A 13772-nucleotide genomic window follows, 5' to 3' on the forward strand; every position below is an offset into this window, starting at 1 on the left:
CTGGTATGGGAGCAGGTGAGGGGGCGCAGGTCCTGGTATGGGAGCAGGTGAGGGGGCGCAGGTCCTGGTATGGGAGCAGGTGAGGGGGTGCAGGTCCTGGTATGAGAGCAGGTGAGGGGGTGCAGGTCCTGGTATGGGAGCAGGTGAGGGGGGCGCAGGTCCTGGTATGAGAGCAGGTGAGGGGGGCGCAGGTCCTGGTATGGGAGCAGGTGAGGGGGCGCAGGTCCTGGTATGGGAGCAGGTGAGGGGGCGCAGGTCCTGGTATGAGAGCGGGTGAGGGGGCGCAGGTCCTGGTATGAGAGCAGGTGAGGGGGCGCAGGTCCTGGTATGAGAGCAGGTGAGGGGGCGCAGGTCCTGGTATGGGAGCAGGTGAGGGGGCGCAGGTCCTGGTATGAGAGCAGGTGAGGGGGGCGCAGGTCCTGGTATGGGAGCAGGTGAGGGGGGCGCAGGTCCTGGTATGGGAGCAGGTGAGGGGGCGCAGGTCCTGGTATGGGAGCAGGTGAGGGGGCGCAGGTCCCGGTATGGGAGCAGGTGAGGGGGGCGCAGGTCCTGGTATGAGAGCAGGTGAGGGGGTGCAGGTCCTGGTATGGGAGCGGGTGAGGGGGCGCAGGTCCTGGTATGGGAGCGGGTGAGGGGGCGCAGGTCCCGGTATGGGAGCAGGTGAGGGGGCGCAGGTCCCGGTATGGGAGCAGGTGAGGGGGCGCAGGTCCTGGTATGGGAGCAGGTGAGGGGGCGCAGGTCCTGGTATGAGAGCAGGTGAGGGGGTGCAGGTCCTGGTATGGGAGCAGGTGAGGGGGGCGCAGGTCCTGGTATTGGAGCAGGTGAGGGGGCGCAGGTCCTGGTATGGGAGCAGGTGAGGGGGCGCAGGTCCTGGTATGAGAGCAGGTGAGGGGGCGCAGGTCCTGGTATGGGAGCAGGTGAGGGGGCGCAGGTCCTGGTATGAGAGCAGGTGAGGGGGGCGCAGGTCCTGGTATGGGAGCAGGTGAGGGGGCGCAGGTCCTGGTATGGGAGCGGGTGAGGGGGCGCAGGTCCTGGTATGAGAGCGGGTGAGGGGGCGCAGGTCCTGGTATGAGAGCAGGTGAGGGGGCGCAGGTCCTGGTATGGGAGCAGGTGAGGGGGCGCAGGTCCTGGTATGGGAGCGGGTGAGGGGGCGCAGGTCCTGGTATGGGAGCGGGTGAGGGGGCGCAGGTCCTGGTATGGGAGCAGGTGAGGGGGCGCAGGTCCCGGTATGGGAGCAGGTGAGGGGGCGCAGGTCCTGGTATGAGAGCGGGTGAGGGGGGCGCAGGTCCTGGTATGAGAGCAGGTGAGGGGGTGCAGGTCCTGGTATGGGAGCAGGTGAGGGGGCGCAGGTCCTGGTATGGGAGCAGGTGAGGGGGTGCAGGTCCTGGTATGAGAGCAGGTGAGGGGGCGCAGGTCCCGGTATGGGAGCAGGTGAGGGGGCGCAGGTCCCGGTATGGGAGCAGGTGAGGGGGCGCAGGTCCTGGTATGGGAGCAGGTGAGGGGGTGCAGGTCCTGGTATGAGAGCAGGTGAGGGGGTGCAGGTCCTGGTGTGGGAGCAGGTGAGGGGGCGCAGGTCCTGGTATGGGAGCAGGTGAGGGGGCGCAGGTCCCGGTATGGGAGCAGGTGAGGGGGGTGCAGGTCCTGGTATGGGAGCGGGTGAGGGGGTGCAGGTCCTGGTATGGGAGCAGGTGAGGGGGCGCAGGTCCTGGTATGGGAGCAGGTGAGGGGGCGCAGGTCCTGGTATGAGAGCAGGTGAGGGGGTGCAGGTCCTGGTATGGGAGCAGGTGAGGGGGTGCAGGTCCTGGTATGGGAGCAGGTGAGGGGGGCGCAGGTCCTGGTATGGGAGCAGGTGAGGGGGTGCAGGTCCTGGTATGGGAGCGGGTGAGGGGGCGCAGGTCCTGGTATGAGAGCAGGTGAGGGGGCGCAGGTCCTGGTATGGGAGCAGGTGAGGGGGGTGCAGGTCCTGGTATGAGAGCAGGTGAGGGGGCGCAGGTCCTGGTATGAGAGCGGGTGAGGGGGGTGCAGGTCCTGGTATGGGAGCAGGTGAGGGGGCGCAGGTCCTGGTATGGGAGCGGGTGAGGGGGCGCAGGTCCTGGTATGGGAGCGGGTGAGGGGGCGCAGGTCCTGGTATGAGAGCGGGTGAGGGGGCGCAGGTCCTGGTATGGGAGCAGGTGAGGGGGTGCAGGTCCTGGTATGGGAGCAGGTGAGGGGGGCGCAGGTCCTGGTATGGGAGCAGGTGAGGGGGTGCAGGTCCTGGTATGGGAGCGGGTGAGGGGGCGCAGGTCCTGGTATGAGAGCAGGTGAGGGGGCGCAGGTCCTGGTATGGGAGCAGGTGAGGGGGGTGCAGGTCCTGGTATGAGAGCAGGTGAGGGGGCGCAGGTCCTGGTATGAGAGCGGGTGAGGGGGGTGCAGGTCCTGGTATGAGAGCAGGTGAGGGGGGCGCATGTCCTGGTATGGGAGCAGGTGAGGGGGCGCAGGTCCTGGTATGGGAGCAGGTGAGGGGGCGCAGGTCCTGGTATGAGAGCGGGTGAGGGGGCGCAGGTCCTGGTATGGGAGCAGGTGAGGGGGGCGCAGGTCCTGGTATGGGAGCAGGTGAGGGGGTGCAGGTCCTGGTATGGGAGCAGGTGAGGGGGCGCAGGTCCTGGTATGGGAGCAGGTGAGGGGGTGCAGGTCCTGGTATGGGAGCAGGTGAGGGGGGTGCAGGTCCCGGTATGGGAGCAGGTGAGGGGGGCGCAGGTCCTGGTATGGGAGCAGGTGAGGGGGGTGCAGGTCCTGGTATGGGAGCAGGTGAGGGGGGCGCAGGTCCTGGTATGGGAGCAGGTGAGGGGGGTGCAGGTCCTGGTATGGGAGCGGGTGAGGGGGCGCAGGTCCTGGTATGGGAGCGGGTGAGGGGGCGCAGGTCCTGGTATGGGAGCGGGTGAGGGGGGCGCAGGTCCTGGTATGGGAGCAGGTGAGGGGGCGCAGGTCCGGGTGAGGGGGCGCAGGTCCTGGTATGAGAGCGGGTGAGGGGGGCGCAGGTCCTGGTATGGGAGCAGGTGAGGGGGGTGCAGGTCCTGGTATGGGAGCAGGTGAGGGGTGCGCAGGTCCTGGTATGGGAGCGGGTGAGGGGGTGCAGGTCCTGGTATGGGAGCAGGTGAGGGGGGTGCAGGTCCTGGTATGGGAGCAGGTGAGGGGGGCGCAGGTCCTGGTATGGGAGCAGGTGAGGGGGGCGCAGGTCCTGGTACGGGAGCAGGTGAGGGGGCGCAGGTCCTGGTATGAGAGCAGGTGAGGGGGCGCATGTCCTGGTATGGGAGCAGGTGAGGGGGCGCATGTCCTGGTATGAGAGCGGGTGAGGGGGCGCAGGTCCTGGTATGGGAGCAGGTGAGGGGGGCGCAGGTCCTGGTATGGGAGCAGGTGAGGGGGTGCAGGTCCTGGTATGGGAGCAGGTGAGGGGGCGCAGGTCCTGGTATGGGAGCAGGTGAGGGGGTGCAGGTCCTGGTATGGGAGCAGGTGAGGGGGGTGCAGGTCCCGGTATGGGAGCAGGTGAGGGGGGCGCAGGTCCTGGTATGGGAGCAGGTGAGGGGGGTGCAGGTCCTGGTATGGGAGCAGGTGAGGGGGGCGCAGGTCCTGGTATGGGAGCAGGTGAGGGGGGTGCAGGTCCTGGTATGGGAGCGGGTGAGGGGGCGCAGGTCCTGGTATGGGAGCGGGTGAGGGGGCGCAGGTCCTGGTATGGGAGCGGGTGAGGGGGGCGCAGGTCCTGGTATGGGAGCAGGTGAGGGGGCGCAGGTCCGGGTGAGGGGGCGCAGGTCCTGGTATGAGAGCGGGTGAGGGGGGCGCAGGTCCTGGTATGGGAGCAGGTGAGGGGGGTGCAGGTCCTGGTATGGGAGCAGGTGAGGGGTGCGCAGGTCCTGGTATGGGAGCGGGTGAGGGGGTGCAGGTCCTGGTATGGGAGCAGGTGAGGGGGGTGCAGGTCCTGGTATGGGAGCAGGTGAGGGGGGCGCAGGTCCTGGTATGGGAGCAGGTGAGGGGGGCGCAGGTCCTGGTACGGGAGCAGGTGAGGGGGCGCAGGTCCTGGTATGAGAGCAGGTGAGGGGGCGCATGTCCTGGTATGGGAGCAGGTGAGGGGGCGCATGTCCTGGTATGGGAGCAGGTGAGGGGGTGCAGGTCCTGGTATGGGAGCAGGTGAGGGGGCGCAGGTCCTGGTATGAGAGCAGGTGAGGGGGCGCAGGTCCTGGTATGGGAGCGGGTGAGGGGGCGCAGGTCCTGGTATGAGAGCGGGTGAGGGGGCGCAGGTCCTGGTATGAGAGCGGGTGAGGGGGTGCAGGTCCTGGTATGGGAGCGGGTGAGGGGGTGCAGGTCCTGGTATGAGAGCAGGTGAGGGGGCGCAGGTCCTGGTATGAGAGCAGGTGAGGGGGCGCAGGTCCTGGTATGGGAGCAGGTGAGGGGGGCGCAGGTCCTGGTATGGGAGCAGGTGAGGGGGCGCAGGTCCTGGTATGAGAGCAGGTGAGGGGGTGCAGGTCCTGGTATGGGAGCAGGTGAGGGGGCGCAGGTCCTGGTATGGGAGCAGGTGAGGGGGGTGCAGGTCCTGGTATGGGAGCAGGTGAGGGGGCGCAGGTCCTGGTATGGGAGCGGGTGAGGGGGCGCAGGTCCTGGTATGGGAGCAGGTGAGGGGGCGCAGGTCCTGGTATGGGAGCGGGTGAGGGGGCGCAGGTCCTGGTATGGGAGCAGGTGAGGGGGCGCAGGTCCTGGTATGGGAGCGGGTGAGGGGGTGCAGGTCCTGGAATGAGAGCAGGTGAGGGGGGTGCAGGTCCTGGTATGGGAGCAGGTGAGGGGGCGCAGGTCCTGGTATGGGAGCAGGTGAGGGGGCGCAGGTCCTGGTATGGGAGCAGGTGAGGGGGTGCAGGTCCTGGTATGGGAGCAGGTGAGGGGGGCGCAGGTCCTGGTATGGGAGCAGGTGAGGGGGCGCAGGTCCTGGTATGGGAGCAGGTGAGGGGGCGCAGGTCCTGGTATGGGAGCAGGTGAGGGGGGCGCAGGTCCTGGTATGGGAGCAGGTGAGGGGGGCGCAGGTCCTGGTATGGGAGCAGGTGAGGGGGCGCAGGTCCTGGTATGGGAGCAGGTGAGGGGGCGCAGGTCCTGGTATGGGAGCGGGTGAGGGGGCGCAGGTCCTGGTATGGGAGCGGGTGAGGGGGGCGCAGGTCCTGGTATGGGAGCGGGTGAGGGGGGCGCAGGTCCTGGTATGGGAGCGGTTGAGGGGGGCGCAGGTCCTGGTATGGGAGCAGGTGAGGGGGGTGCAGGTCCTGGTATGGGAGCAGGTGAGGGGGGCGCAGGTCCTGGTATGGGAGCAGGTGAGGGGGGTGCAGGTCCTGGTATGGGAGCGGGTGAGGGGGCGCAGGTCCTGGTATGGGAGCGGGTGAGGGGGCGCAGGTCCTGGTATGGGAGCGGGTGAGGGGGGCGCAGGTCCTGGTATGGGAGCAGGTGAGGGGGCGCAGGTCCGGGTGAGGGGGCGCAGGTCCTGGTATGAGAGCGGGTGAGGGGGGCGCAGGTCCTGGTATGGGAGCAGGTGAGGGGGGTGCAGGTCCTGGTATGGGAGCAGGTGAGGGGGGCGCAGGTCCTGGTATGGGAGCGGGTGAGGGGGTGCAGGTCCTGGTATGGGAGCAGGTGAGGGGGGTGCAGGTCCTGGTATGGGAGCAGGTGAGGGGGGCGCAGGTCCTGGTATGGGAGCAGGTGAGGGGGGCGCAGGTCCTGGTACGGGAGCAGGTGAGGGGGGCGCAGGTCCTGGTATGGGAGCAGGTGAGGGGGCGCAGGTCCTGGTATGAGAGCAGGTGAGGGGGCGCATGTCCTGGTATGGGAGCAGGTGAGGGGGCGCATGTCCTGGTATGGGAGCAGGTGAGGGGGTGCAGGTCCTGGTATGAGAGCAGGTGAGGGGGCGCATGTCCTGGTATGAGAGCAGGTGAGGGGGCGCAGGTCCTGGTATGAGAGCAGGTGAGGGGGCGCAGGTCCTGGTATGGGAGCAGGTGAGGGGGCGCAGGTCCTGGTATGGGAGCAGGTGAGGGGGCGCAGGTCCTGGTATGAGAGCGGGTGAGGGGGCGCAGGTCCTGGTATGAGAGCAGGTGAGGGGGCGCAGGTCCTGGTATGGGAGCAGGTGAGGGGGCGCAGGTCCTGGTATGGGAGCAGGTGAGGGGGCGCAGGTCCTGGTATGGGAGCAGGTGAGGGGGCGCAGGTCCTGGTATGGGAGCAGGTGAGGGGGCGCAGGTCCTGGTATGGGAGCGGGTGAGGGGGCGCAGGTCCTGGTATGAGAGCAGGTGAGGGGGCGCAGGTCCTGGTATGGGAGCAGGTGAGGGGGCGCATGTCCTGGTATGGGAGCAGGTGAGGGGGTGCAGGTCCTGGTATGAGAGCAGGTGAGGGGGCGCATGTCCTGGTATGAGAGCAGGTGAGGGGGTGCAGGTCCTGGTATGGGAGCAGGTGAGGGGGCGCAGGTCCTGGTATGGGAGCAGGTGAGGGGGCGCAGGTCCTGGTATGGGAGCAGGTGAGGGGGCGCAGGTCCTGCTATGAGAGCAGGTGAGGGGGCGCATGTCCTGGTATGAGAGCAGGTGAGGGGGCGCAGGTCCTGGTATGGGAGCAGGTGAGGGGGTGCAGGTCCTGGTATGGGAGCAGGTGAGGGGGTGCAGGTCCTGGTATGAGAGCGGGTGAGGGGGCGCAGGTCCTGGTATGAGAGCGGGTGAGGGGGCGCAGGTCCTGGTATGGGAGCAGGTGAGGGGGCGCAGGTCCTGGTATGAGAGCAGGTGAGGGGGCGCATGTCCTGGTATGGGAGCAGGTGAGGGGGCGCAGGTCCTGGTATGGGAGCAGGTGAGGGGGCGCAGGTCCTGGTATGGGAGCAGGTGAGGGGGCGCAGGTCCTGGTATGAGAGCAGGTGAGGGGGCGCAGGTCCTGGTATGGGAGCAGGTGAGGGGGCGCAGGTCCTGGTATGGGAGCGGGTGAGGGGGCGCAGGTCCTGGTATGAGAGCGGGTGAGGGGGCGCAGGTCCTGGTATGAGAGCGGGTGAGGGGGTGCAGGTCCTGGTATGGGAGCAGGTGAGGGGGTGCAGGTCCTGGTATGGGAGCAGGTGAGGGGGCGCAGGTCCTGGTATGGGAGCAGGTGAGGGGGTGCAGGTCCTGGTATGGGAGCAGGTGAGGGGGCGCAGGTCCTGGTATGAGAGCAGGTGAGGGGGCGCATGTCCTGGTATGAGAGCAGGTGAGGGGGCGCAGGTCCTGGTATGGGAGCAGGTGAGGGGGTGCAGGTCCTGGTATGGGAGCAGGTGAGGGGGTGCAGGTCCTGGTATGAGAGCGGGTGAGGGGGCGCAGGTCCTGGTATGAGAGCGGGTGAGGGGGCGCAGGTCCTGGTATGGGAGCAGGTGAGGGGGCGCAGGTCCTGGTATGAGAGCAGGTGAGGGGGCGCATGTCCTGGTATGGGAGCAGGTGAGGGGGCGCAGGTCCTGGTATGGGAGCAGGTGAGGGGGCGCAGGTCCTGGTATGAGAGCAGGTGAGGGGGGCGCAGGTCCTGGTATGGGAGCAGGTGAGGGGGCGCAGGTCCTGGTATGGGAGCAGGTGAGGGGGCGCAGGTCCTGGTATGGGAGCGGGTGAGGGGGCGCAGGTCCTGGTATGAGAGCGGGTGAGGGGGCGCAGGTCCTGGTATGAGAGCGGGTGAGGGGGTGCAGGTCCTGGTATGGGAGCGGGTGAGGGGGTGCAGGTCCTGGTATGAGAGCAGGTGAGGGGGGTGCAGGTCCTGGTATGAGAGCAGGTGAGGGGGCGCAGGTCCTGGTATGAGAGCAGGTGAGGGGGCGCAGGTCCTGGTATGGGAGCAGGTGAGGGGGGCGCAGGTCCTGGTATGGGAGCAGGTGAGGGGGCGCAGGTCCTGGTATGAGAGCAGGTGAGGGGGCGCAGGTCCTGGTATGGGAGCAGGTGAGGGGGCGCAGGTCCTGGTATGGGAGCAGGTGAGGGGGGTGCAGGTCCTGGTATGGGAGCAGGTGAGGGGGCGCAGGTCCTGGTATGGGAGCGGGTGAGGGGGCGCAGGTCCTGGTATGGGATCAGGTGAGGGGGCGCAGGTCCTGGTATGGGAGCGGGTGAGGGGGCGCAGGTCCTGGTATGGGAGCAGGTGAGGGGGCGCAGGTCCTGGTATGGGAGCGGGTGAGGGGGTGCAGGTCCTGGTATGAGAGCAGGTGAGGGGGGTGCAGGTCCTGGTATGGGAGCAGGTGAGGGGGCGCAGGTCCTGGTATGGGAGCAGGTGAGGGGGCGCAGGTCCTGGTATGGGAGCAGGTGAGGGGGTGCAGGTCCTGGTATGGGAGCAGGTGAGGGGGGCGCAGGTCCTGGTTTGGGAGCAGGTGAGGGGGCGCAGGTCCTGGTATGGGAGCAGGTGAGGGGGCGCAGGTCCTGGTATGGGAGCAGGTGAGGGGGGCGCAGGTCCTGGTATGGGAGCAGGTGAGGGGGGCGCAGGTCCTGGTATGGGAGCAGGTGAGGGGGCGCAGGTCCTGGTATGGGAGCAGGTGAGGGGGCGCAGGTCCTGGTATGGGAGCGGGTGAGGGGGCGCAGGTCCTGGTATGGGAGCGGGTGAGGGGGGCGCAGGTCCTGGTATGGGAGCGGGTGAGGGGGGCGCAGGTCCTGGTATGGGAGCGGGTGAGGGGGGCGCAGGTCCTGGTATGGGAGCAGGTGAGGGGGCGCAGGTCCTGGTATGAGAGCAGGTGAGGGGGTGCAGGTCCTGGTATGGGAGCAGGTGAGGGGGGCGCAGGTCCTGGTATGGGAGCAGGTGAGGGGGGCGCAGGTCCTGGTATGGGAGCGGGTGAGGGGGCGCAGGTCCTGGTATGGGAGCAGGTGAGGGGGGTGCAGGTCCTGGTATGAGAGCAGGTGAGGGGGCGCGGGTCCTGGTATGAGAGCAGGTGAGGGGGGCGCAGGTCCTGGTATGGGAGCAGGTGAGGGGGGTGCAGGTCCTGGTATGGGAGCAGGTGAGGGGGGTGCAGGTCCTGGTATGAGAGCGGGTGAGGGGGCGCAGGTCCTGGTATGAGAGCGGGTGAGGGGGTGCAGGACCTGGTATGAGAGCAGGTGAGGGGGGTGCAGGTCCTGGTATGAGAGCAGGTGAGGGGGGTGCAGGTCCTGGTATGAGAGCAGGTGAGGGGGGTGCAGGTCCTGGTATGAGAGCAGGTGAGGGGGGTGCAGGTCCTGGTATGGGAGCAGGTGAGGGGGCGCAGGTCCTGGTATGGGAGCAGGTGAGGGGGCGCAGGTCCTGGTATGGGAGCAGGTGAGGGGGCGCAGGTCCTGGTATGGGAGCAGGTGAGGGGGGCGCAGGTCCTGGTATGGGAGCAGGTGAGGGGGCGCAGGTCCTGGTATGAGAGCAGGTGAGGGGGCGCAGGTCCTGGTATGAGAGCAGGTGAGGGGGCGCAGGTCCTGGTATGAGAGCAGGTGAGGGGGGCGCAGGTCCTGGTATGGGAGCAGGTGAGGGGGCGCAGGTCCTGGTATGAGAGCAGGTGAGGGGGCGCAGGTCCTGGTATGGGAGCAGGTGAGGGGGTGCGGGTCCTGGTATGGGAGCAGGTGAGGGGGCGCGGGTCCTGGTATGAGAGCGGGTGAGGGGGGCGCAGGTCCTGGTATGGGAGCGGGTGAGGGGGCGCAGGTCCTGGTATGAGAGCGGGTGAGGGGGTGCAGGTCCTGGTATGAGAGCGGGTGAGGGGGGTGCAGGTCCTGGTATGGGAGCGGGTGAGGGGGTGCAGGTCCTGGTATGAGAGCGGGTGAGGGGGTGCAGGTCCTGGTATGGGAGCAGGTGAGGGGGGCGCAGGTCCTGGTATGAGAGCAGGTGAGGGGGGTGCAGGTCCTGGTATGAGAGCGGGTGAGGGGGGCGCAGGTCCTGGTATGGGAGCGGGTGAGGGGGCGCAGGTCCTGGTATGAGAGCAGGTGAGGGGGCGCAGGTCCTGGTATGGGAGCAGGTGAGGGGGGTGCAGGTCCTGGTATGAGAGCAGGTGAGGGGGGCGCAGGTCCTGGTATGAGAGCGGGTGAGGGGGCGCAGGTCCTGGTATGAGAGCAGGTGAGGGGGCGCAGGTCCTGGTATGAGAGCAGGTGAGGGGGCGCAGGTCCTGGTATGGGAGCAGGTGAGGGGGGCGCAGGTCCTGGTATGAGAGCAGGTGAGGGGGCGCAGGTCCTGGTATGGGAGCAGGTGAGGGGGCGCAGGTCCTGGTATGGGAGCAGGTGAGGGGGCGCAGGTCCTGGTATGGGAGCAGGTGAGGGGGCGCAGGTCCTGGTATGAGAGCAGGTGAGGGGGCGCAGGTCCTGGTATGGGAGCAGGTGAGGGGGCGCAGGTCCTGGTATGGGAGCAGGTGAGGGGGCGCAGGTCCTGGTATGGGAGCAGGTGAGGGGGTGCAGGTCCTGGTATGGGAGCGGGTGAGGGGGGCGCAGGTCCTGGTATGGGAGCGGGTGAGGGGGCGCAGGTCCTGGTATGAGAGCGGGTGAGGGGGTGCAGGTCCTGGTATGAGAGCAGGTGAGGGGGGCGCAGGTCCTGGTACGGGAGCAGGTGAGGGGGGCGCAGGTCCTGGTACGGGAGCAGGTGAGGGGGCGCAGGTCCTGGTATGGGAGCAGGTGAGGGGGCGCAGGTCCTGGTATGGGAGCAGGTGAGGGGGCGCAGGTCCTGGTATGGGAGCAGGTGAGGGGGCGCAGGTCCTGGTATGGGAGCGGGTGAGGGGGGCGCAGGTCCTGGTATGGGAGCGGGTGAGGGGGGCGCAGGTCCTGGTATGGGAGCAGGTGAGGGGGTGCAGGTCCTGGTATGGGAGCAGGTGAGGGGGTGCAGGTCCTGGTATGAGAGCAGGTGAGGGGGGTGCAGGTCCTGGTATGGGAGCGGGTGAGGGGGGCGCAGGTCCTGGTATGGGAGCGGGTGAGGGGGGCGCAGGTCCTGGTATGGGAGCGGGTGAGGGGGTGCAGGTCCTGGTATGAGAGCAGGTGAGGGGGGCGCAGGTCCTGGTATGGGAGCGGGTGAGGGGGGCGCAGGTCCTGGTATGGGAGCGGGTGAGGGGGCGCAGGTCCTGGTATGGGAGCAGGTGAGGGGGCGCAGGTCCTGGTATGGGAGCGGGCGAGGGGGTGCAGGTCCTGGTATGGGAGCAGGTGAGGGGGGCGCAGGTCCTGGTATGAGAGCGGGTGAGGGGGCGCAGGTCCTGGTATGAGAGCAGGTGAGGGGGCGCAGGTCCTGGTATGAGAGCAGGTGAGGGGGCGCAGGTCCTGGTATGAGAGCAGGTGAGGGGGGCGCAGGTCCTGGTATGGGAGCAGGTGAGGGGGCGCAGGTCCTGGTATGGGAGCAGGTGAGGGGGTGCAGGTCCTGGTATGGGAGCAGGTGAGGGGGTGCAGGTCCTGGTATGGGAGCAGGTGAGGGGGCGCAGGTCCTGGTATGGGAGCAGGTGAGGGGGTGCAGGTCCTGGTATGGGAGCAGGTGAGGGGGTGCAGGTCCTGGTATGAGAGCGGGTGAGGGGGCGCAGGTCCTGGTATGAGAGCAGGTGAGGGGGGTGCAGGTCCTGGTATGGGAGCAGGTGAGGGGGTGCAGGTCCTGGTATGAGAGCGGGTGAGGGGGCACAGGTCCTGGTATGAGAGCAGGTGAGGGGGGTGCAGGTCCTGGTATGGGAGCAGGTGAGGGGGGCGCAGGTCCTGGTATGGGAGCAGGTGAGGGGGCGCAGGTCCTGGTATGAGAGCGGGTGAGGGGGTGCAGGTCCTGGTATGGGAGCAGGTGAGGGGGGCGCAGGTCCTGGTATGAGAGCGGGTGAGGGGGGTGCAGGTCCTGGTATGGGAGCGGGTGAGGGGGCGCAGGTCCTGGTATGGGAGCAGGTGAGGGGGCGCAGGTCCTGGTATGGGAGCAGGTGAGGGGGCGCAGGTCCTGGTATGGGAGCAGGTGAGGGGGGTGCAGGTCCTGGTATGGGAGCGGGTGAGGGGGCGCAGGTCCTGGTATGGGAGCAGGTGAGGGGGCGCAGGTCCTGGTATGGGAGCAGGTGAGGGGGCGCAGGTCCTGGTATGGGAGCAGGTGAGGGGGCGCAGGTCCTGGTATGGGAGCGGGTGAGGGGGGCGCAGGTCCTGGTATGGGAGCAGGTGAGGGGGGCGCAGGTCCTGGTATGAGAGCAGGTGAGGGGGCGCAGGTCCTGGTATGGGAGCAGGTGAGGGGGGCGCAGGTCCTGGTATGGGAGCGGGTGAGGGGGCGCAGGTCCTGGTATGGGAGCGGGTGAGGGGGCGCAGGTCCTGGTATGGGAGCAGGTGAGGGGGAGCAGGTGAGGGGGCGCAGGTCCTGGTATGGGAGCAGGTGAGGGGGGCGCAGGTCCTGGTATGGGAGCAGGTGAGGGGGGCGCAGGTCCTGGTATGGGAGCAGGTGAGGGGGCGCAGGTCCTGGTATGGGAGCAGGTGAGGGGGTGCAGGTCCTGGTATGGGAGCAGGTGAGGGGGGTGCAGGTCCTGGTATGAGAGCGGGTGAGGGGGGCGCAGGTCCTGGTATGGGAGCAGGTGAGGGGGGCGCAGGTCCCGGCAGGAGAGCGGGTGAGGGGGCGCAGGTCCTGGTATGAGAGCGGGTGAGGGGGGCGCAGGTCCCGGTAGGAGAGCGGGCGAGGGGGGCGCAGGTCCCGGTATAAGAGCGGGTGAGGGGGCGCAGGTCCTGGTATGAGAGCAGGTGAGGGGGGCGCAGGTCCCGGTAGGAGAGCAGGTGAGGGGGGCGCAGGTCCCGGTAGGAGAGCAGGTGAGGGGGGCGCAGGTCCCGGTAGGAGAGCAGGTGAGGGGGGCGCAGGTCCCGGTAGGAGAGCGGGTGAGGGGGGTATGACGGTGTCGGATCTTCTTCTATTTCCAGGACCCTCTGTGACTGTTTTGGATTTTTCTGGATCCCTCCCTGAGGCGGCTGTGGACACGCCCCGGGGGTCAGGGTGGCAGGACCCCAATACCCAGGTGACCTGTCCCTGCAGGGGAGACCTTAGACACGACCAGTCCTGGGGAGAGTCTCACTCTTGCCGTGTCCTGCGGAGGCGTAGAGCGGGCACGGATCTGGCGGGGGGCCGCGGTGTGGGGCGGCTCTGCTCCCCCTTCCAGGCGCTCACCATGGAGGTAGGTTGTGGGTAGGTGACTCCTGTATAGAGCAGACACTCTGAGCCCAGAGCCCCATTCATGCTCTGTGTTACCACTGGGCGGACGGGCTCCATCTTCATGCACTGGGGCTCTGGGAGGAGTCTGTGGTTTCTACTGAAGCTCCACCCCCCTGACACCCCTCTTCTCTATGATCCAGGACATACAGGACGTAGTTCTGCCGCACAACTTCCCCAGAGGAGCCCAATGGCAGGATGATGCGGAGGTCATCCACGAGGACTAGACGAAGGATCGGAGACTCCCGCAGTGTAGGCCCCCAGTAGTCACAGCGGCGGCCCCCCAGGGGTCACAGCGGCGCCCCCCCCCAGTGGTCACAGCGGCGCCCCCCCCCCAGTGGTCACAGCGGCGCCCCCCCCCCAGTGGTCACAGCGGCGCCCCCCCCCCCAGTGGTCACAGCGGCGGCCCCCCCAGTGGTCACAGCGGCGGCCCCCCAGTGGTCACAGCGGCGTCCCCCAGTGGAGAATCTGTCACCAGATGCTAAACTGGCAGAAATCCCCCGCTAGCGGCCCCTCAGCGGCACATTATAAATAACATTCTTAATAAATATAATAAAACTCCTCCTCGGTGTAAGAATTATTTATTAATAAAAAAACCTTCAATGTAACAAACGGTCCCGGAGAGAGCAGCAGAAATCTCGCTCAGCCGCTGTGTCCCAGCTGGAAAGTCGGCCAGACGAGCATCC

The 13772-nt window shown here is 67.7% G+C and overlaps 1 protein-coding gene across 1 annotated transcript in view; it reads left to right on the plus strand.

The window, feature by feature from the left end:
- The window catches only part of LOC140106905 (cilia- and flagella-associated protein 337-like), a 316979-nt gene extending 303587 nt beyond the window's left edge, over positions 1 to 13392 (plus strand). Inside the window, exons 13-14 of the mRNA XM_072131544.1 lie at positions 12801 to 13051; positions 13230 to 13392. Of these exons, the coding sequence (XP_071987645.1) occupies positions 12801 to 13051; positions 13230 to 13313 (335 nt within the window). The 3' untranslated portion in view covers positions 13314 to 13392. The remainder of the gene's footprint in view (positions 1 to 12800; positions 13052 to 13229) is intronic.
- The last annotated feature ends 380 nt before the right edge of the window (positions 13393 to 13772 follow it).

Source organism: Engystomops pustulosus, unplaced genomic scaffold, assembly GCF_040894005.1.
Source record: "Engystomops pustulosus unplaced genomic scaffold, aEngPut4.maternal MAT_SCAFFOLD_86, whole genome shotgun sequence".
NCBI classification, from domain to species: Eukaryota; Metazoa; Chordata; class Amphibia; order Anura; family Leptodactylidae; genus Engystomops; species Engystomops pustulosus.